The sequence below is a fragment of the Taudactylus pleione genome, unplaced genomic scaffold, assembly GCF_031769625.1.
Source record: "Taudactylus pleione unplaced genomic scaffold, aTauple2 ptg000037l, whole genome shotgun sequence".
Classification (NCBI taxonomy): Eukaryota; Metazoa; Chordata; class Amphibia; order Anura; family Myobatrachidae; genus Taudactylus; species Taudactylus pleione.
The window spans coordinates 9,425,013-9,449,150 of record NW_028284439.1 but is presented as its reverse complement, the minus strand read 5'-3'; the positions used below and the strand labels follow the sequence as shown (position 1 = coordinate 9,449,150).

Genomic DNA, 24,138 nt, shown 5'->3' with positions numbered 1-24,138 from the left:
TTCCCTTTTCTTTATTCTGTACCCCTATAAACCTTTTGCAAGATATTCAATAAAAATTTATTGATGGAAAAAAAAAACTTCAATAAACTTAACACAATAAATCTATGTACACTGCGTGGTTACAGATAACTCTGAGTAGCAATTGAAATATACTATCTTTACGTAATTATTTACCAGGACACACATATAAATCACAAATAATCAGATTTGCTGCAGTTCTTTTGCATAAAATCTTTGCAAGAGAACTCAATAGGATAGCCACTACCGTTGGCAAAATGTGTTTAGATTACAAAGGATCACCACAGACATACAGGGCATGATTCAGAATTGTACTGTATTGCACAGGAGGCGTCCCGTGTAAATAGACTCCTGATACCATCGCAGTTTCGAGTGCTGCGTCCTAAAACACAGCATTGGATCTTCTGCGAGACTATCAGCAATCTGAGTAACACTGAGGTTATTAAAATTGCCCCTCGCAACTCCATAGCGGAGGCCAGGAAGTCTGCATCAGAAGACGCAGACACAGACCCCTGCCTTGGCACTATCAGAAAACGGGAGCAACATGCCTGAGTTTCCCAAAACAGAGTCCTGCCCCACCCACTCCCAATTCCCAAATGACTTTGGGGAACTCAAAAAAAGTTTTTTTTGTTACAAAAGAGCAGAGGTACACTTGTAACAAAAACAGAAAGAACCCTTAGTGGGGGCACAACTTAGATAGAGGTTTTTGAAGGTTGGATTTATAGGAGAAATTGGAAAATGAGTTCAAAATAAGAAATAACTTCATTTTACAAGTGTACCTCTCATCTTTAGTAACAAAAAAACTTTTTTTGAATATGCATATGTACTGTAGTCGGCCGGCGGTTCGATTCCTGGCAGCGCCTGGCCGACAGATGAGCAGAGCCCGGCAGCGCTGGAAATCCCGATCGTCCCTAAGGTAAATATAAACTAACCTAACCAAACCCCCTAACCCTCCTTAGGGGTGCCTAAGCCTAACTTCCCCCCCAAGTGCCTAACCCTAATCCCCCCTATAAGTGCCTAACCCCCCCTTCCCCGCTGCCAGGGGGGATGCCTAACCCTAAGTCCCCCCCGGGGGTGCCTAACCCTCCCTCCCCCTAGCCTAACCCTCCCGGTTTCCCGATTGTATACCACTGTAGTTAACCCAGGGGAGCACCACCAACCTGAGATATCACATAATTTTCTATTTTATTGGTATATAAGTTGGCTTTTGCAGTTAATACATTCCATTTTAACTCTTGATTTACACTCGGACTATCATAAGAACCATTCTAAAGTCCTGTGCAGGATATTTTTGTTTTCTTTGTGATGACTTTGGGGAACTGCAAGAGATCTCTGTGCATGCGCAGTACAGATCCTGCACATGTGTCGATCTTCTAACATCAGGTTTGTGTACTATGCGTCAGGCCCACCTGACTAATAACTCCCTCATCTATCTACAGTCCCTGGCTCCTGTACAGCAGTACCAAGACCATCTACATCCATGACCTGTAAGCAGGGCTCTATGGTTAGCCAGTTTTTTCTAGATTCACTTGGTGTAGGACTCCATGCACACGGTCAAAAGCCTGGTAAGCTACCAGTATGTTTTTTAGGTCGAAGCTTGAACTATTTATCCCAGCGTTATGATACAGCAATACACTGTACAAAATGTTAGGTGTTATTAGTATAGCATACAGATAATAAAATCCTGGGATTACTAGTGACTGTCCTCTTTGAATGACGAGATAAATGTATCAGGAACCTGGAGCAATGGAAAACAAAACATGACAATCTGCATATAAATGGAACAATTCTGGACTCTCCTTGTTCCTCTGGACTTGACCTAGATTCCCTTTGTTCTACTGGGCTGGACATGGTCTCCCTGTTATGGACTGTCTTTGGGCTCCCTCTGTTGGTCTGGCCTGGCTGTGGACTCCCCTGTTCCACAGGGCTATATGTGGACTCTTCCTGTTCCTCTGGGATGGATTTGAAATGCCTCCATTTTTCTGGGCTGGATGTGGACTCCATGTCACACATCGGGGTTTTATCCTTACTTAGCCTGTCCGCTGCTGTCATATCATGGTGTACAGTGCTTCTGACTGCCGCCGGCAATACCTATTGTTACAAAACATCTTGACTGCATGGGCATGGTCATAATGATTTGGTCAGGTGAAAACCCATGGGAACGCCTACTGTCTGGGGCCGGCCTCACTGACATCACAAGTGATGTCAGTGGGAGAGCTTTCGGCTCTGTTAGAGCCGAAAGCCCTCTGGGGCTTGCGGCAACGAGACCCTAACAAAAAAGGGTCTAGTCGCAAGCCCGATGGTCGCGATGGTCTTGACCATCGCGACCATCTTCCTGGCCGCTCACTATAGCTGTGGGTAGTAACCCACAGCTATGCGAGTGGCCAGGAGGCCGCTCTAAAAAACAAGAAGGCCAGCCCTGATTCAGAGCGAGCGCCCTGTCAGAGCGTCCGGCTCTGAATCAGGCCCTCTAATCCAAGCACACCTCAGGAGCTGCGCTCACATGACCATTGCTATCAATGGAGAGGGAGAGCTCCCTATTTAAACCAGCCCCTGTGAGCCACTCGTGACCAAAACAACTCACTTCTTTGAAAGAGGATTCTCTCTGGCTCCATGCTTCAACTGCTATATGCTCTTTTCCTGTGTTCACCTGCAAGCACTTATGTTTACCTACAAGTAAGTTTGTGTTCCTACAATTGCTCCTGTCACCTGCAAGTACCCTCGTTTACGTGCAAGCGCCCTTGTTGCTCCTGTCAGCACTCCTGAGACTGGTGCTTCAGCAAGTCCACCTGCTGCTACTGTTGTTGATGAGGATTCCTCATTACATCCAGGGATTCTTCTCCAGCAAGGACTTTGCGTTACGATCCACCATCCAGCAGCTCTCATCAGCAGTGCTCTGCCTCAATCTAACCCCTGTCTCGCTATTTACATTTATACCGGTCCACTTGTTAGCACATCCTAGGTGTAGGTGTTTGGTCTCTGATATCTGGTTATATGGTAGCTGGGGCTAGTACTGTGTGGTTCCATTTCCAGTTCTTTGCTGGTGTGTGAGGTCCGGGTGTGGGCGTCTTCAGATGCACAGGTCTGAGCTCTCCATCTCTGGTTTCAGGGCCTGATTCACTATGGGTCGCTATTCTGCTTATACGCACACAGCACAGTTGCTAATATCAGCGGTGACATGTAAATGTTTGCATTCGCATTGTGATTGCAGCCTGACATAAAGACGCCCACTTCCCCTTACTCACATCCGTATACTTGGCCAACATAGAGAAACAATCTGTAACATTGGACAGTTAATGAAGCCCAGACCTTACTCAGGAATTACTTACTTTTTGCGCATACTATGACTCCTCAGGCGTCATCTGGTGCATGAGTGGATAATTTATACACGCGATGAAACGCTCTGGCACGCCTGCATTCGCCTGACCACCACCCCCCCATTCACCACCCACAAACAGCACTACCTGTCAATCACTCTGTGATGGGTCTGCGTAGCCTCTGATCGCAGTTCCGATCGCAGCATCTGGCTTGCACACCCGCGCACTGCGATGCATGTGCAGTGCAAACTAATAGAGCGATTGTGTGCAAATAAGCAACTGCGTTCCTTGCTGAATCAGGCCCTCAGTTCTGAGTTCTACTTGTGTGTTCTCTGAGTTCCCAGTAGTGGATGCCAGTCTATAGTTCCTGGGTTTTTGGTGCTGAGACTGAGGGCCTGATTCAGAGCCGGACGCTCTGACCAGAGCGCTCGCTCTGAATCAGGGCCCTCCTACCTAAACTTGGAGTGGCCTCATGGCCGCTCGCATAGCTGTGGGTGACCACCCACAGCATATGCGAGCGGCCAAAAAGATGGTCACGATGGTCAAGACCATCGCGACCATCAGGCTTGCGACGAGACCCTGCGGTAGGGTCTCGGTGACCGCAAGCCCTGGAGTGATTTTGGCTCTATCAGAGCCAAAATCACTCCCACTGACATCACTAGTGATGTCAGTGGGGCCGGACCCAGACGGTAGGCGTTCCCATGAAAACGCCTCCGTCTGGCAGCCACGCCCCCGGCACGCCCACCAAAGGGGGCGTGCTGTCACTCACCATCGACAGCACGCCCCCTTTGGAGCGAGACCCGGAGCGACGGCTTCCCCGTCGCTAGCCGGGTCTCACGCATGCGCACGACGGAGCTGCCTCCGTCGTGCGCATGTGCACTAGGGCACCATCGGCCCGCTTGCAAGCGCTCAGCGCTCGCGAGCGGGTCTGAATCAGGCCCTGAGTTTGTCACAATCCAGGGTCTCATTCTGGTGGATTCCAGTCCAGTCTCATTCCCTTTTGTTAGCACTACTCTTGTCCTAGTAATGTTACATGGGCAAAAGTTTCATTAAAGCACCTAGTTTTAGCTTTTAATCATCTTCAATTAAAGTCATGGGTCCTGATATGGTTCGAACAAATACAGGTGACCGTGACACTCCCTCTGTTCTGAATTGGAAATGGACTCTTCTGTTTCTCTATGCTGGACGTAGACTCCCCCTGTTCTTCTGGGCTGTAGTTGAACCCCCCCAGCCTTCCCGCCACAACGTTCCTCTTGGCTGGATGTGGTCTCTCTCTGTTCTGAGCTGGACATTGACTCCCTCTATTCCATTGGGCTGTATGTGGACTTCCTCTGTTACACTGTGCTGGACGTGGACTCCCCCTTTTCCTATAGGGTGGACATGGACTCCCTGTTCGTCTGGGCTGGACCTTGTTTCCTTCTGTTCCTCTAGACTTACTCTGGTCCTCTGATAGCATGTACATGAGCCATGGCAGATTAGTCTTTGTCAATTACTCCCCTCTGGGATTGACCGATCCCTCAATTAGTCTGTCATCTATCTCTAGTAAAATGGCAGCTCTTCCTGACTGGCAGCTGTTTGACTAGACAACTAGCACTCTTTGTAAAGTTATCAACTATTTCTGTTAACTATGCAGCTTTCTCTGTGAGACTTACAATCTCTCTATGCTTTGCGATCTTTTTGTGCCTCTGACTTAATCTGCAGTACTTGTCCCACCAGTACTCCCTGTCACATTGATTTGCTCCCTCTCCGACAGACTGTCTCCTTTGGCTGTTTTCGCATTTTGGCTTCTTCTGTTGTCTGTTGTTCTCATGGCCGGTTCTAGACATTGTGGAGTTCAAGGTGAAAGTTCCCAGTTGCGCGCGCCCCCCCCCCCCTCAGGAGGGAGCTCTGGCTTTCGGCTGCCGCTGCAGGGAGGGAACCAGGTGCCTGCTGATAACAAATATCAGCGGGCACCCGGCAAATGCAGCCTCCCTGCTGGGGGGGAAAGCGGTGCTGGGTTTTTTTTTTCAGAGATTTTTTTTTTTTGCCTCTCTCCTGGGGACTCAGTGGCGCCCTCTAGGGGCCGGCGCTCCAGGCGATGGCCCTGTTAGCCCACCCCTAGAACCGCCACTGGTTGTTCTTCGGTGTATTGTAAAGGTTCCAACAATTGCTGTAGCTATGTTTTCTCTGGCTACACTCATGTGTTACTTTCTTTCTCTTTGGTGCCATGCTCTATTCGTTGGGCAGGCTCTGATGATTTCCAGCACTCAAGGCTGCCATAGACTAATGGCTGCTCCTCCTTTGTCATTCATCTCCAGGAATCCGGACACCCTTTATAGCTGAAACCTGGATACCGTAGTGGCGTCACTAGGGACGTGTGGGAGGTGTGGAGTACACGAGGTTTCAGTATCCAAGTGGGTGACACTAAAATGCCAGCTCCTCAGTGGTCTGGAGCCGAACACTACACTGTGATGTAATTGTGCAGTGTCTGGCCCTCGGTCACTGAGGAGGAGCCAGCAGTGCTGGGAGGGTTTCTCTGTGAGTGCTGGGAATGCCCCCAGTGTGATGAAAACGGGGTCATGGTCATGCCGCCTTTTCAGGTCATGCCGCACGAGACTATATTTAACCCACTGGGTGACAGTGACCCCAGTGACGCCACTGGGGTACAGTGGGATTCTGTTCGGTAGGGACATCAAACTTACTGTTAATTAAAGTACTGAAGTGCAGTACAGGGAGCTGCTCTAGAATAGAGAAAAGCCGCTTGCACTTTGCTACATAACGAACACACTTACAGTATCAAAACTTATCTCCTGTCGAGGCACAGGAACTTGTAGACATTTGTGAATCTTACCAGATGATTTTTGTTCATATTTGATGAGCGCTCTGATTTAGTTGTACTAGAGCAAAGCAGTTTTTGATTTGTGTGAAATAATGAATTAAAGGCCTTATTCATAGTAATAGTCTGAATCACAGTTTGCCTTTTTTTTGTGTCAAGTTGCAAGATTTTGCAATGTGCATGTGCAAATTTTCGCAATCCAGATCTATTTTCAGTCTTAAACATGAGAATGGTTACAACTTGTGAGCAAAGACTGGAATGGACGCATGCAGACACATCAAGCTGGCATGTGTCCGATTGCAATAAATGTACAGTCACAGACAAAAGACAGTTTTTGCGTGGTGTGGGAGTGCATTTGCAAAGTGCGACTAAAATATCAAAATGCTCGTCAAAAAACATCATCATAGCCTGCTTGAAGGGCTTTGAATTGCGTGTATCCCAACCTTGGAATAAATGTAAAATTGATAATGGTTGCTGCATGTGATTGGTTGCAAATGGTGAAATTCACCAGACTACTTGGGTACTATCCGGACACTAACTGAAATCAGTTTACTTTTGTGTATTGCTATTTTTTTTGTGAGTACTCACTGAAACCACACCTCTAGATGCAACTCAACCTTACCTCAACTAGTTAAGTCAGAGGGAGGCATTCGCTGCTTCAGATCTGCGTATACAACTAGCTCTGAATTGGTTGCAAAGATGTGACTGTATTTACAATTGTATTTTGCTATTCCATATGCGAATGACTCTGAATGGGACCCTTAGGGCCAAATGTAATAAAGAGAGAGTTTAAAAAATGTGAGAAGTTAGCAGTAAACTCTCACATTGGTCGAGTTTTATCTTCAAAATGGGAAAACATCTGAATGAGTCTAAATCGTGAGAGTTTTTGGAGTCTAAAAACATGCGAGTTTGCATGTTCTTGGTCTCTATTACATTGGTCAAGATTAAAATGTGTGAGAGCTTACTGCTAAACTCTCACATTTTCTAAACTCTCACCCTAATACATTTGGCCCTTAGTGTTAAGGTTATCTGCATTGTTCCATAGCAAGAGCCAGAAGGCAACTGTTAACATTGATTACACTGGTCATGCTAATGGCACAGGATACTTTATTTAGGTTTATCAAGTTGAAAATATGTGCGCCGAAGAAGTACCAATGGAGCAGCAAGACTGTGTACGTGTCATTACACAGACCCCCACACCCTCGACACACCCTCCTCCGGCGCTCCCTGTAGGGACTGGAGAGGAACTTTCTGTAGATCATATTATGCAAGGTAAAATTTTAAAATGCCTTTTGTATTACAATTCTTTAATTGTTTATCTTAAAATGTATTGACATGCAGTATGTAAATTTTGGTGAAAAATTATTTATTTAAAAATAATACATGAATGGCAATTTAAGTATTGAATTTTTATTGTGTTTGTTACATTTATATACTGCTACTGGGATTGAAGAAATTGACTCCCCAGTCATTTATGTCTCAAAAAATGTATATTATCTTTGATTGTATGCACAGGTCACTAGCAGTTTCTTTGGTGCTGTCTATTAGAACCATACTTACCTACTCTTCCGGAATTTGCGGGAAGCTCTAGAATTTTCAAGTAGCCCCCTGCATCCCCGCAAGAGTGTCCGGATCTCTAGTAAAGTGGGCAGGATGGGGGAGACAATTGCCGGAAATCATGTCTCCGTATGGGAGGGTGGATCAAAATTACGTGAAAAAAAAGAGTAATTTAGCCCTGCCCCTTCCCTGCTGTCCCACAATTCGCTGCAGTTTACCGGGGTGGGGCTTAATGAAATAGGAGCCTAGCCCCGCCCCCCGAAGAGGCCAGCTGCGTCTCCTTTCCGGGCTTATCCCGGAGAGGAGATATAAAAAGTCAGCAAGTATGATTAGAACTCAAAATGGTATTAGGGTTTACAAGTTCAAGGTTTAAGATTTAAATCCATTACCTACTGTTTTGGTGAATATCCAGCTTCGAAGAAATCGCTACCTTTTTGCCAAAAACTTTTCTTAGTAACCCATTGGGAGGTTTCACCTTTCTCCATGGCTGCAGGAGATCACCCTTTATAGGGGTAATTAATAAAGTGGTGCCACTCAGATCCCTTGTATAGACGTGTTATTTAAACAAGTAACATTCAAGCACGGTCTGTACCATGTATAAATTATAAATACTACAGCTTGCTTAATTATGAATAGCATGGTTGCAAGAGGAGACTTGAGACAGAGCCTGATTCTGAGGAGTAAGTAACTTTGTACCTGAGACAAAGCATGTTGTAATGCAAGGGGTGCAAATACATTTATTGCTTTTGCATGCAGGGTAGATCGTGGCTGGTTTTGGACAGCTTTCTTTTTACACTGCAATTTAGATTAGAGTTTGGACATGTCCCGTCCAATCCAATTCTAAATCTCTGCACATTTTAAATCTGCTCCACCTGCAGTGCAACATGATTTTACCCAGGTGCAAAGTTAGTAAGTTACTTGCATTTTTTTTTTGCTTTACTCCCAACTCAGAATCAGTCTCACATTGTTTATCACCAGCATCAATCAGACACCAGGAGAGAGGAGTAGAGATTTAGCACCAGTTTAATGATGTTCTTGTGAAAAAAACATGGTGCTAAATCTCTCCTCCCCAATTCCAGACAATGATATATTCTCTGTCACTGTGCATATAGACTGTATTGGCCTCTGGGGCTTATTCAGCAATGCACGCAAATGCAATCCTGAACGCAGATTCCTGATTATCGGGAATCTACACATGAACAGGACCCATTCTGCAAGTGTGCACAATGGGTCCTGCGTAATTGCACGCAGCTCCTTAGATGCCTCTGCCTGATTGACAGGCAGAGACATTTAAAGGGCAATGGTTTCTGGGAGTGGCCTCGCAAGCCGGCCAACCTGAGTAAGTTGAAGGTGGCCGGTGGCACGGCGCAGTCCACTATCGCGACTATCGATCAACGATGGTTGCAATGGTGATGCCAGCCTGCTACCTCGATCACAGTGCTGGGATCACAAATGCAGCAGGCAGTGTCTTACACCTCCTGCTGCAATTGCATATTAGCAAGGACAAAATTGCAAAGCTGCCTGCATGCAGCTATGCAATTCTGTCCGATGTTGAATCACCCCCTCTGTTCGCTGTCTGTAAGATAAAGGTTATACTGCATTTATGACCCATTTAAAATAATATGTTTAAACTCCTCGAACAAAGTAGCCACCACATAAAAGAATCTTAAGACTATTAAAAAAAAATACCCTTTTAGGTATTTTGAGGTAACTTAGTAGTACCTCAGTTAGGTATAGAAATATGTATAGCATAGAATATATATAATATAATGGTGATCCGTAGCTCTGCTGAACTATACTGTAGTTATGCTGGGTTTTGTTACTTGTCATAGGTCTCCCGACTGTGGTATCTTCAGTCAGCGCCTCAGTTATTAAGTCCCCATCTGACACTTCATATGCCTCTATACCAGCACCTCCACTTCTTCTGCCAGCTGCTACTACAAGAAGCAATAGTACACAGAAGCCTAACAGCATTCCGGGTCTGGATAACAAGATTCCCCAAGCTATAGTGAAACCAAATATCCTGACTCATGTCATCGAGGGATTTGTAATTCAGGAAGGTCTAGAACCATTTCCCGTAAGTATGGGCAACAGTGAATCACTGTAGTCTTTGCATTTTACTATATATGTGTAGCCACTTGGAGTAGACCACTTTGCTGTATATTCTGTGGTGACAATATACAACTTATATATGTAATCAAATAAAGAATGTTAGTTTATATAGCACGTAATTCACTGTAAAATAAATGTACATATATATATATACTATATATATTTTATATAGGTGTGCTTCATGTAATATATATATTATATAAAGCACGCCAATGTATGTGCCCGGTCTGGGGGAACGGAACTAATAATTCATTAAATTTAAATGATGATTAGGGATTCCAGTCTGAAAATTATTTACAAATAATGAGATTTCAGAATTACTGGACTGGGATTAGGAAAAAAAATGTGAAAGAAAGTCAGTTCAGCAGAATGATGATGTATTGCAAACTGCAATATTCTAAATTGAGAGTCTTCTTTTATTTACTGATAGTACAACCGAAGAAACAACAGGACATCAAGGGTGTCATTGTTTTATACCCTATATAATCGGCTACACTGTTATTATTAAAGATCAGGCTCTACGCTAAATACGGTTAAGCCTATGCCCATATCTTCAGCTGCGATATCACCTGCTGACTCAGCTGTGCCCGTCTCCTCACCATTGTCAGCTGTATTAGGCAGAGTTACATGATGATTGTCATTATCGTTTATGTAGTTTATACAAGAGGAGGACAGATCAGCCATTGTTATTAGTGGGCTTTGTAGACTGAATGATCAGTAGCGTAGTTTTTGTAGAGAACATCACATACTGCAAGGCGAAGGCGGCGCACTAGACGAAACAATTTGTGTTCAGCAGCTACAAGTTTTCTAACTTGTAACAATTGCGTCAATATAATTTTCTAGTGTCACATTAAACTCATTTAAACGTGTTTTCAAAATTTTTTAGCAGCCATTGATCTGTGAACTCTGACCAGACCCAAACTCCAAAATTTGATTTGGCCATGTAATATAATTCCATACTTTTACCTACTTTCTATAAATCTTTTCCGGGAGCAGCCTGTTTCGGGGGCCGGGGCCGGACTGGTGACGTAATTAAGCCCCATCCCTTTCCAGAAAAGTCCGCTATTTGTCGGTCCGCAAGGAGAGGAGGGGCTAAATGACGCATATCACACCATTTAGCCCCGCCCCCTCCCTACGGACCCGCAAATTCCCCATTAAATCTCCCTATCATGCCCGCTTCACTAGGAAGTGTGCAAGATGCGGGAGATCTGCCTACACATCCGGGGGTACGGGCGGCTACCCGAAATTTCGGGAGCCTCCCACAACTTCAGAGAGTGTAGACAAGTATGTAATATTCATTGATTTTTAATAACATTAGAGGTCCATTTATCAAATGCAGCAGAAAATCTGAATTTTAGGGCATAATTCACAAATTTATTTCGTATGGCAGTCGGGGTGGAAGGTAAATCAACATACCCTTTAGCAATCAATGGGCCGAATTCAATTCAGTGCGATGATTAATAGCCGCGGGAGGGAGCTCCCGCAGCTACTCAATGCACCACACTGTTTGGGTGACTAAAGGATTTCTTCTCACCCCCCTGGGGATGCGAGGAGAAAAGTGCCGGGTGTGCAGCTGTTTGCCAGCTTAGTGCGATGCTAATAGCCGCGCACCTGGTACTTTAGTCAGCGAATGCCGGTTACCACGCCTTAATACCCAGGTTAAGTCGCGAGAACCGGCATTCTCTGACTTAACCAATTCTCGGCAAGGCAAACAGCGTGGTGTATTGAATAGCCGCGGGAGCTTCTTCCTGCATCTATTCATTGTCGCACTGAATTTAATTCGGCCCAATGATTGCGTTAAATCCTGTGATGTAGGAAAAATGTTGAATGCCAGTCCTTTTAAAGCTGTCATTCTCACTAAAGTTACACTTGTATAAAGTTGTATTTTCTGAAGGCCCAAAGTAGTAGGAAATTTTTCGTTTCATAGGTGGACCTTCATCAATATTAATTTGACTTGAACTTGGTATGACCATGGCATTTTTTGGGTTGAACTTTTATTTTATGTTTGGCAGTTAAATGTGAATGCAAAACTTTTGTAGTACCAACCAAGGTTTTTAAAATAGCACTGCAAGTTTTGCATTTTGCTGTTTAATTATCAACAGCTGTCAAAAATGAAACAAAACAGATGTCTCACATATATCTCTGTTTTGTGCTGTTACCATAATATAAAATTCCACAGTGGCACTTTGAAATGCAAGAATAAGTTTGCGTATTTAAATGAGACATTAAAGGGTATATTTGCTAAAGTGAGAGGTTTTATAAGTGGAGTTGTTGCCCATAGCAACCAAGCAGATTGTACTTAACATTTAGCTAGCACCTTATAGAAGGTAATAGCTAGAATCTGATTGGTTGCTATGGACAGCATCTCCACTTCTAAAAACTCTTACTATAGTAAATTTACCCCTAAGTACGAATGGTACTGTAGCCAGAGGTAGATAAGTCTTATTTTTTGTGTGTGTATATATGTGTATATATATATATATATATATATATATATATATATATATATATATATATGCTGCTATTATGCACCAGACAATAGTGCACCGAGTCCACTACTAAAGTTCCAAAATGAAACTGTGGCTACTGTGGCCAATTGAAGTGCAGTCCGAAAGAAAAAAGTTTGTGTGTTAATTTTCTTATATACAATGTTAATATTACTACAGTCCATAGGTATATATAAATAATGAATGGTATTACTATGATACTAAAAGGCAGTTTAATATCTGTCTTATTTTTTATATCAATTTGCTGCTATTAGTTTGAGTGATTATGTGTGCTGGTGTCTGAGTGGCACTGCGCATACATCAAGTTTCCTCTTCATTGTCTCTTCAGTGAATGACAGACAGGGACCGTTTGTGGGCGGCAATGGGGAAGTTTTCAGGGTGTGTCTCTGCCTGTGTCTGCGATCCCATATTCATTATTAAACATTTGGTAAACGTATTGCTCCATTCTGCTTTTTATACTCTAGTGATCCCAATCGCAGACATACTTATATTTTCAAAATGACTCTAGTGTCTTAGTTCCCGAGGCCATTCTGCACAACCATAGGGTTACTCAGAAGTCCTATAAATGACTGATCTGCAATCGAAGTGTGTCTTTGTACGCAGTCGCTTGGATTTGCAAAGCCACCAGTGGGCATCGCAATACAAATCCCGGAGGCCAAGACATTTGTAAAGCGCAACGGAATATGCTGCGCTATATAAGAAACTGTTAATAAATTAATTTGTATATATTTTCACAGCAACTGTGTACAAATTTGCAGCTGTGGCAGCATTAGCATACATCTCTGAATCAGGCGCCAAGTCCACAAATAAAATTCCACAATGGTACTACTGCTACGCTTTGGAATGCAGTCTGCAAGAAAAATGTTTGTGTGTTTACATTTTTTTTATATAGGCTGTAGGTATATAGATATAATATTATATCTTTCTTTTTTATATATGTTTTTAATTTGTCACTCAGACAGTGCATTACAAATTTAATACAATTCTTTTGTGGTAAGCTTGCTTTTTTTAAAATATAAGGGCAGGGCAGGGCAATGCAAAGTCTCCCTGACAATGTCAGAGTGATTCTTTTTTTTACAACTCCACTCCAGATTCCTGGACTCCTGTCCTGATGAGTCCTTCCTTCTGTTGAAAGTGCTGTTGTAGGCCTGCAAGCAAGAAGTAGAAATACCCTCCCACTCTGACTCTCTCTCATGGGTCTATTTACTAAAGCCGGCCATACACTGTGCGATTTCCTAACGTTAAGATGTGTTGTAGGATTTCCCTTGAGATTCTTCCCTTGAAATTCACTATACAATTTGGTCAAATGGTGTACGATTGTACATACGATCATATGATACCGATGCATCGTTTCTCACAAAATGGAGGGGGGGGTGGCCAGGGATTTTGCAAGACCGCGTACATCGGATCGTACACAATAGGTCGTTATCTTACCGTTTTTCCATAAGATCTACAATGCTGATTTGTGACTACATCGGGGACACGCATCGTAATCGTACAATACCACACACGATGTACACGATTGGTCTAAATCACCCATATCGTGCAAAAAATTGCACAATGCATGGGCCGCTTAAGCCTTGGATGGAGATAAAATGAATGGAGATAAGGTACCAGCCAATCAGCTCTTAACTGCCATGTCATAGGCTGTGTTTGAAAAATGACAGTTAGGAGCTGATTGTCTGGTACCTTATCACCGTCGACTTTATTGTCCAACATTGCTGGTCCTGATACCATTGCCCATAGTTTGCCAACAACTTTTTATCATCATACATGCCAACACACTTTTCAACCAATTAAGCATCACCTTCACTATTTATCATACTTGTTCAACATATACATTTATTATCACTAAATATCACCTGAACAACACGAAAGCGCTTCTATTACAATCACTTTCAGTTGCTAACTGGTCAGTGTTCTGACCTTTTAAATAGATAGCTGCTCAATACACACTGGGAGCGCATGATTTACTCTGATTCTAAAGTTTTCTATAGTTCACTATTTAGTGAGAATTTGGAATTGCACAGAAAATAAGTATTCCAAAAATACCACTGTTTTATAGGTAAATCGGTCTTCCTTGCTGATTGAGGAGCCTTCCAAAGGGCAATCACCTGTGGATGAACAGGTTATCAACCTTACTGACATGGAGTCTGACGTTCAGAGCACAGCCAAGCTTCCTGACAACTCTACAGACACAGAAGTGGAGGATCTAACAGGCGAGGGTCAGTTACCGGAATATGGTAACATTTTATTATTAGTTACTCTTATACAAAGGTTTTACCTGCTAATAATGCAACCAATGATTTGCTAATTTCTTCTTTCAAGCCATGCTCTTGTGAGCAGATTAAACAAATCTTATTAGGAATACAGAGCAATTGTTTAAAGAGTAGTTTTCTGTTTGCTTTTATGCTTTCTTTTAAACAGTCCCATAATAGCCACAGTGTGGCTACTTTTATATAAAAGCAACAAACTGTGATTTTTCATATATATAACAACAGAAGACTGAAAGATTTTATAATCCTTTTTTTATTTTATTTGTTGCATGTATTCTATTATCTGTCCTACAAAAATAAGACAATATGCACCTGCTATTCTTCATCATCAGTATGCACTTGCATCTGCCCTTTAGTACATGCAATTATATCACTTCTAAGAGGCGTATATACAGTTACGTGGTGGCCTGCACGGGATGCGTTTGATGAATACCCCTTTATGGATCTTTGCCTATGTTAGAACGCCCCTCCCCTCCTCCTTTCCGCCTCTCCTTTCATATGGTTTGATATGTGTAAAATACCTGCGTGTCTGCACAGGTTCGTTTGCGCTGGAACAATTTACGAGCATTCATATAGCGATAGTTGTATCAGCCCTCTTGTCTCTTTACATTTCCATAATTATCAGACATTGTCATTTTTTTAAGATTGAATCAGGTCAAGAACATATTATTTAAAAGTTATCCAACACAATTTAAAAAAAAAAAATCAGAATTTAAAACACACAACATTAACATTGATTTCTAGTATATCGATCATTGATATATATCAGACTATCGATGTTTGGAATATCGCGACTTTCTGAGCAGCCACCAGGTACACACTGAGGGGTGGTGGATTTACATTTTCCCAGCGGCTGCTCCTCTCTTTAGCAGCAGGGTGGAGTGTTCTGTCGTGCTGACTGATGAGCAGTGATCGGTAGCACGGCAGACACTGAGAGAGGGCGCAGAGGAGCCAGGAAGTCTCTTTGCTATTGGCGGCTGCTGGAAGATTATCTTCCAGCAGCCGCCCACTGACAATTAATGACAGGTCACATTGTTTGTGACTACATCAGTTAACACACTGCCTGACGTGGTAGCAAACGATGTGACCACGCCAGGCAAAAGGTTAAGGCAGGCATACCAAATGTATTACATTAAGAGCTAGGTTTCAGGCTGTATTTTGCCCCATACATTTTAACATGGACTCATTATACCCTGGTACAAGAAATGCTGCTTTATTTATATATTAATTTATAATTTTTTTGGTGCTGTAATGTACAATATTTAAAGCATCATAGGCCTCTTCTATTGTCTGGTGACCACTTTTCTGCCCCCTTACATGCCTTTAGTCTGCATCGCTTTGTTTCTCTTGGTGTATTTTAGTTTCCTGCCTCATATTTTGTCTCTCTCTCGTGTCTGCCTTCTATGTTCTTGCCCATGTCTTTATCTTATCAGCAGATCTTTCCTGTGCTAATCTTGTAGTATAGGTCATTTATAAATCATGATGAGATCTGGTGTGATCTCTGCATGACTACATGTTAGTATGCAGCTCTCTTCCCAGATCTCTCAGTATGATTCCTTTATTTTGCCCTGGCTAATGTGCCCCATGTGGACCTAATCCGTGTGGAGTCTCCTATAAGACATGGTGGTTGGATAATAAATTTGACTTTTGCAATCCCTTTTGATAACCTGATGCATTCCAATCTTAGTGATGTCAGTGGGGCCGGACCCAGACGGTAGGCGTTCCCATGGGAACGCCTCCGTCTGGGCAGCCACGCCCCGGCACGCCCACCAAAGGGGGCGTGCTGTCGATGGTGAGTGACCCCGAGCGACGGCTTCCCATTCGCTCGCCGGGTCTCGCGCATGCGCACGACGGAGCAGCCTCCATCGTGCGCATGCGCATTTGGGTACCATCGACCCGCTTGCGAGCGTCCTGCGCTCGCGAGCGGGTCTGAATGAGACCCAAAGCTCACCAAAGCTTGTAAGCTGTGATGTGATATTCAATTCTCTGCAGCACATGCTATATGGTCACTTTTGAGAATTTTATAAGGTACACCTCAGTGTGTAAATCAATTGCGATGTATGGTTAAAAAGGGGCAATTATTCAATAGAACTTTGTGTTATATATTGCAATACACATGGTTATTTATTTATTTGTTTATTTGTTAAGGTTGACATATTTATTATAAGGTCATATGCACTCATCTGTGTTATACATCAAACTAACAATACCACACAAGATACCTGGTCGCAACTGGACAAATTATGCAATCACTGATTTTGTAAAATTACTTTTATTGGTGACGGTCAGGACACAAATAGGGAATTGTTCCACATTTTATTATAATATTTTACATGATATTTTGCCAGACAATATATTTATATTGAATAATAGCATTCACATGTGATGTCAGGAAGACTTTCTCACAATTATTTACTGTATATCCAATTCAGTGATTGAATAATTTTTGTATTTGTAACACCTACCAGGGTCCAGGTTCGGACTGGGGTGTCGGGGATTCGAGTAAATCCCCAGTGGGCCCCAGTCCATTGTGGCCATGCCCCTTTCAGTGAGGGGTGTTTATGCTGGTGTATTAATGTTGTATGTATGTGATCACTGCGGCACTCTGTAAATATATGGCGGTCACTAAGACACTCTCTGTATTATATGGCGGTCACTGCGACACTCTACATTATTTGGTGGGCACTGCAACACTCTGTATTATATGGTGTGCACTGCAACATTCTGTATTATATGGTGTGCACTGCAACATTCTCTTAATTTTATAGTGAGCAATTCGACACTGCATTATTTAGTGTGCACTGTGACACTCTGTATTATATGGTGGTCACTGCGACACTGTATTTTATGGTGAGCACTTCAACACTCTGCATTATATGGTGAGCACTGTGACACTGTATTACATATATGGCAGGCACTGCAATACTCTGCATTATATAGTGAGCAATATGACAGCTATTTGAAATATATGGTGGTCAGTGCGAGACTGTATTATATGGTGAGCACTGTGACACTCTGCATTTGTATATGATTAGCACTGCAACACTCTTTGCATTATATGGTGGGCACTGTGACACTGTATATATATGGTGGGCACTGCGACACTCTGCATTATATATTGAGCAATACGACAACTCTGCATTATATGATAGGCACTGTAGCACAGCAGGCGCTGGCACCTATAGTGCACACTGTGACACTCTCTGCATTATATGGTTAGCGTTCCCGCTAGGCTGTTTTAGCGGGGCGCGGCGCCCTGCCCTCCTTCTGGAGGGCAAACAGCACCCTGCCCTCCAGAAGGAGGGCAAAAAGCGCCCTGCCCTCACAGCCTGCGGGTGCCGTCTTCACCCGCGGGTCGCAGTGTTCTGTGGGTGGAGAAATGTGAAGTGACCTGGTCATCGCCGGAGAATAGACGCCGGGTGCATGCGCCCGGCATCTATTCTCCCTGCCTGCAGCGCTTGGGGGCTACCCGGCGAGTCCATAAGTGCCGGGCACGCCCCCAAGCGTGACGAAAAGGGGACGCGTCTTATAGACACGCCCCCTTCTCGGAGGCGCGCGCTCAAAGGTGCCCTCTCTAGCTCCGATGCCCTGCCTGCCACCGGAGATAGAGTGAACACTATATGGTAGAGTTCTGTGGCACTCTCTACTATATGATGGGCACTGTAACGGGACTAACAATGAGTTTTTCCCTCACCGTACATACATTTCAGACTTTACAATGCTGATACGGTAGCTGTATCCAAGCTAGCCCAAGGTAACAGTGATGCTACAGCTTCTAAATTCTAAGCCTTCTGGAGACTGGACATAACAATTATTACTTACTGTATCTGGTTTTAAACAGAATACCAGATTCAGCGTTATTGTTGTTATTTTATTTATTTGGCTCTGGACCTGTGCATTTTTTTTTACATTTTTATTTATGCTCCTCTGCTAGCTAGCCACACCCCTGGCTGACCACACCCCTTTAGCTTTGCACCGCCTCCCTTCAATGGTCCCCTACCACTGCATTCTCCCTGTGGGCCCTTCATGTCCCAGTCCGACACTGCCAGGGTCAATTGAAGGTATTTGGTCTTTAATGGTTATATATACACAGTATGTATTTATTGTAATTCCTTTGATGACAGTGAAAATTTCCCTTGGATAGTTATATAACCATTTCATATTGCTTTGTTGTTTTATGGTTTAATCCGGGAACCGCATATACTATTTCACAGTACTCTTTAAACTGTGGATAATGGAATTTATTCCTTTAACTTTGGCATTACTCCCCTATTTTTAACTTGTATGTATACTTATGTCTATATACTTGAGACGATAGGTCTGTTTTATTTTGCATATCAATAAAAATTACTAGGTAGGTTTGATTGCCCCAAAAAGACAGAGTACTTTTTTCTTTTTATATACGCACACAAACTCCTATGTTAAATAACTCCTTAGTCCACTGTTCTACTCTGTAGTAATTGTTGAAATAAGGACATTATAATGTACCTGCCACCTGGTACAGAGGAAACAGCCATTTTCAAAGGTGAACCGGTATCTAGAATACATACTGCCATTTCACTAGCTTCTAGTGGTATCATTATAGCTGGCTCCACTGTGAAGATGTATACGCTTAAAATAACATTTTAATATTAATGTTTGTGTGTTCCATAAAGGGGACGTGGCCACTCAAACAGGGGGTGTGGTTTGAGACATGCCCCCTTCTTAAATTCCACAGCGTTTCACAGACAGTATTTGGCCATTCATATCAGTCCCTGCCCCAGTGACGCTTACCAACTATATTCCCTACCACATGTACGCGTGCACACATACACACTAGGGATAATTTTTTCTGGGAGCCAATTAAACTGCCAGTATATTTTTGAGTGTGGGAGGAAATTGGAGCACCCGGTGAAACCCACGCAAGCACAGGAAGAATGTACAAACTCCATACAGTTAGAGCCGTAGTGGGAATCAAACCCACAACCTCTGTGCTGTGCTGCCCAATTTAAACAAACCAAAATAAATTTTTTATATATATATATATATATATATATATATATATATATATTGTGACAGGGACAGCATGCTTTCATATGAGGTTAATGTGGAGCAGCAGGATTGGGCAGAGTTGGAGCAATAAACAGCATGGTAGTGAGATCCAGTCCAGGTTTTCTGGGATCACTTGTAAGCCACAGGCTGATTAGTAGCACTTGGTATCTGTCTTTAAAATTGTGTCAGTGCAAGTCCACAATGATCTTGACGGCGAATTAGTCGCCTGGTGGTGACTAGTGTTAGGGATCCTGGACCTGAGGTTCCACTAAAAGAACTGTGTTGCTTTTTGGAAGATTGTGTACTTGCTATAACATCTTGCCTGTGAACAATGCACTGACCTGTATATCTGCCTGTGGCGAGAAAATAAACGTCTGTTGGATTTTACTCCGGTCTATGTGATTCTTGTCACAATAAATATAAATATATATATATATATATATATATATATATATATATATATATATATATATATATACAGTCAGGTGCATAAATATTGGGACATTGACAGAATTTTCTGATTTTGGCCTCTATTCACCACCACAATGGCTTTGAAATGAAACAAACAAGATGTGCTTTAACTGCAGACTTTCAGATTTAATTTGAGGGTAATTACATCCAAATCAGGTGAACGGTGTAGGAATTACAACGGTTTCTATATGTGCCTCCCACTTTTAAGGGGCCAAAAGTAATGGGACAAACTAAACAATCCTAAATCTAACGTTCACTTTTTAATACTTTGTTGCAAATCCTTTGCAGGCAATTACAGCCTGAAGTTTGGAACGCATAGACATCACCAGAAGCTGGGTTTCATCCCTGGTGATGCTCTGCCAGGCCTCTACTGCAAATGTCTTCAGTTCCTGCTTGTTCTTGGGGCATTTATCCTTCAGTTTTGTCTTCATCAAGTGAAATGCATGCTCAATCGGATTCAGGTCAGGGGATTGCTATAATATGGTTGATTTAAAACTCTTTTGTAGCTTATTAGCATATACGGTATGTTCCCACCTATACATATGTTTTTTTCTGTTTAATACTTTTGTACACCACACCAGTGGTGGAGGGCTGTGTGTGTATGTATATGTATGTGTAATATGCTTAAAAAAAACCTGAATGGCAATAGATACGTTCATTGGGGAAGCTAGACACGCCCTTTGGGCGGAGCATGGCACACCCCCTCGCGCGACACATACTACTACTGAAAATCATCTCCCTGATACTCATTTTCAAAAGTAGGCAAGTATGATATATATATATATATATATATATATATATATAAACAGAAAACTCAGCACTCACCGTTGTTAAATCACTCACAATAATACATAAATAATGGGGTTTTGTTTCATGGATTGATCAATGCATTTAAGCCTGCAGCCCTCATCACGGGACCCCATTTCTCTGCAGGTCCTACACTATCTGTCATACTTATGGGAACCTGGTAGCTGCTATTACAGAGTTTAAACTGAAAAAATATTAACTGGTTTAAAGCTTACCTGCCAACTAACTTATGGCTTTTAAAGGCAAGACAGTCACCAAACATAGCTTCCATCATACTACCAAAAAGGCAGAGGAAAAGTGGTTTTTGAGACCAGTGATGTCTGGATATGGTAGTAGATAGAGATCCCCTTCCATATTTGTACTCTGACGTCATCAGTTACTGTCCAACGTCATTCCTTACCATCCACGTGGACATAGAGGGGTAATATAAACCTGTGCCGAGCAAAGCGAGCCGTGCCCGAAGCATGGCGAGTGAAGAAGTTTCTTTTTTTGGTGGACTTTATGGGCATGGAACCGCACTTCTGCCCTCACTCTCGTCATTCCAGGTACAAATACTGAAGGGGATTTATGGGGGGCGGATGCCACAAAGCAGGGAAGGGTGGCTGCACAGTGATGATGAAGGCACCGGACCCTATTTGGCCAGACTGCCTGCTGCAGCCCAGCATGATGAAGCAGCGCCAACAGCATTTCAAACATGGCACCGACTGGGAGCCAATCACAGCTTGCAAAACAGCAGTCAATCAGGAGCGTCCGCTCCTGATTGGAAGCTGTACTGCGAGCTGTGATTAGCCTGGTGCTAGCACTCTTGTGGGACCTTGGCTCACCTAGATGGGCTGTTTGGTGCAACTGCTTCAAAAACAAGTGAGGCATCATCTGTACTCACCGACAGACCAAGTTTGCAACGTTAATAGACTGTTTTCATACTTTATTCTGCATTTCTGAGAGTGTGTGGTTGTGTCTATTGTTGTGTATAGGTGTTATTACAAGACCAGGTGGTTTGGGCAAGTGGCATAACTAGGGCAGGGCCGCCGGGCCACGTGCCCTGGACGCCGTGGGACCGGCGAGGAGAGGGGGGGCGGCGTCATGACTTCTCTCCCATAGTACCCAGCGGGAGGGTGGAGGTGCAGACAGCGGCAGGGGCGGGGATTAAGGTAAGTCAGTGTCAGTGTTTTCTACTTTGTGTGTGTATGTCTGTGTGTGTTATGTTTTGGGCACTACTGGCACTGTATCACTACTGGGGGCACTGAATAGGGAGGACCACTACGGGGGCACTGCATCGGGGAAATCACTACTGGGGGCCTACATAAGGGGGACCACTACTGGGGGCACTGTATAAGGGGCACTAATGGGGGCCTGCTTAAGGAGGACCACTACTAGGGGTACTGATGGGGGCCTACATAAGGGGGGCCACTCCTGGGGGAACTCAATAAGGGGCAGTAATGGGACTCTGCTTAAGGGAGACCACTACTGGGGTACTATGTAAGGGGCACTACTGGGGGCAGTGTATAAGGGGCACGAGAAAGGGGTGTATGTCATGTTAACATGCCCCATTTTTCAGTGACCAAGCCCCTTGTGGCATGTGACCATGGCCATTTTTCGGCGCGTGCACATAGGGGTGGGGCTACATTTTTCAACTTGCCCTGGGCTCCAAATACCCTAGTTACGCCACTGATTTGAGCTGATTAGGTGAGAACACTATTGGTAGAGAAGTTACATTTTCCTAGTAATCTTATCCTATAGAGTATGGGTGGACCATTAGCGGCCCTCCAGCTGTTGTTGAACTACATATTCTAGAATGCCCTGCATAAGTTTTAGCATGGACAGATAACGAAACAGCAGGGCATGCTGGGATATGTAGTTTTACAACAGCTGGGGGGCCGCGAATTGCCCACCTCTGCTATAGAGACTATGGGGCCTATTCATCAACACTAAAATAACGTTTTTAAGGACATTTTCCTTAATTACCGTTATTTTAGTATTCATGAAGATACTTAACACAGGAGATATCACTGGTTGGGGGGGGGGCACACAGAATTACAGCAGCTGTAGGCAGTGCTGCGCATGCGCTGGTTTTACGGATGTAACAGTGCATGCGCAGCACTGATTACAGCTGCGGTAAGTTAGAGCAGATAGGGAAAACTATCTATTTTCTGAAATGCTGTAATCGCAAAAATGACAGCTTTTCGAGATAGATAGTTATGGAGAGGAGGATTGATGAATTCCTCTAGTAATTAGGTAGTACTCAATGCGAGTTCTAAACCTAATTACCTCCATCGTTGTTTTAGTTATGATGAGTAGGCCCCCAAATTACAGTTTCCAGAGTCAAAGAAGTTAATTGGAGTGGAGTGTGTATCGAAATCTGTGAAGTTTCCTTCAATTATTGTTGCTATTTCTTCAATATTGTATTTTTATTTTATTTTTTTACTATTTTCTCTTCTATATAATGTATTATCACTGTTACTTAACTTCTATATCTCTCATCAATACTATTTTGTGAAGATTCTTGCCAAAAGTTCATTGATATTGGTTTCTGATAATACTACCCATCAATCTTTACTAATCATGTCATGTTTTTGTATTTGTCTATTCTCTTATGTCTTATATACTGCAAACATTATATATCTTGATCTCTGTTATTGTTTCTATGACATTTCAAGCAATAGTGTGCTGTAAACAGTCTATATTTCTACAATGTTTGATGCAAATTTTACTAGAGTATAAATAATAAGTAATAATATTAACTGAATAGCTGCACTTGAGAATTGAAATAGTTAAAAGTTTACTGTAAAAAATGCATATTCATAATTATTCATAGCACGTCATTTCAAATCAGTCCGTTGGTGATTGGTCTTTGTGTCCGTCATCCTTAACTCATCACATCAATCAATTTATTTCTCTTTAATTTTCAACTTCGGGATTCTCAACCTTGAATAGTCTTATCCCATCTGTGTGACCTTAACAATAATAATTTCAGTAACTTCATGAGAACAAGATAAAGATTTAATTGGTTGGGCAAATAGACCTTGTTAAAATTCCATAATGTTTATATCACCTGTTACACAGAAATTTATCAACAGTTTATCTGTTTTACCGATTCAAATCATATTCTCTAAATACTTAATACTTTCTTAGTAGATATATATTTTCTATTATAATACATTGATTTTATGCAAATGCAACTCAGTAATGTTTATACCTGAATCATATATAATGTTCTATTATATACC

The 24,138-nt window shown here is 42.9% G+C and overlaps 1 protein-coding gene across 7 annotated transcripts in view; it reads left to right on the top strand.

Moving 5' to 3' along the window:
* PHC3 (polyhomeotic homolog 3) overlaps window positions 1-24,138 on the top strand; it is a 189,401-nt gene that overhangs the window by 114,262 nt on the left and 51,001 nt on the right. For 5 of the 7 annotated variants that reach the window (XM_088452386.1, XM_088452382.1, XM_088452383.1 and 2 more), the window contains exons 9-11: window positions 7,266-7,422; window positions 9,540-9,784; window positions 14,392-14,569. In XM_088452386.1, coding sequence (XP_088308512.1) covers window positions 7,266-7,422; window positions 9,540-9,784; window positions 14,392-14,569 — 580 coding nt within the window. The remainder of the gene's footprint in view (window positions 1-7,265; window positions 7,423-9,539; window positions 9,785-14,391; window positions 14,570-24,138) is intronic. The other 2 variants (XM_088452385.1, XM_088452384.1) reach the window with 1 other exon arrangement.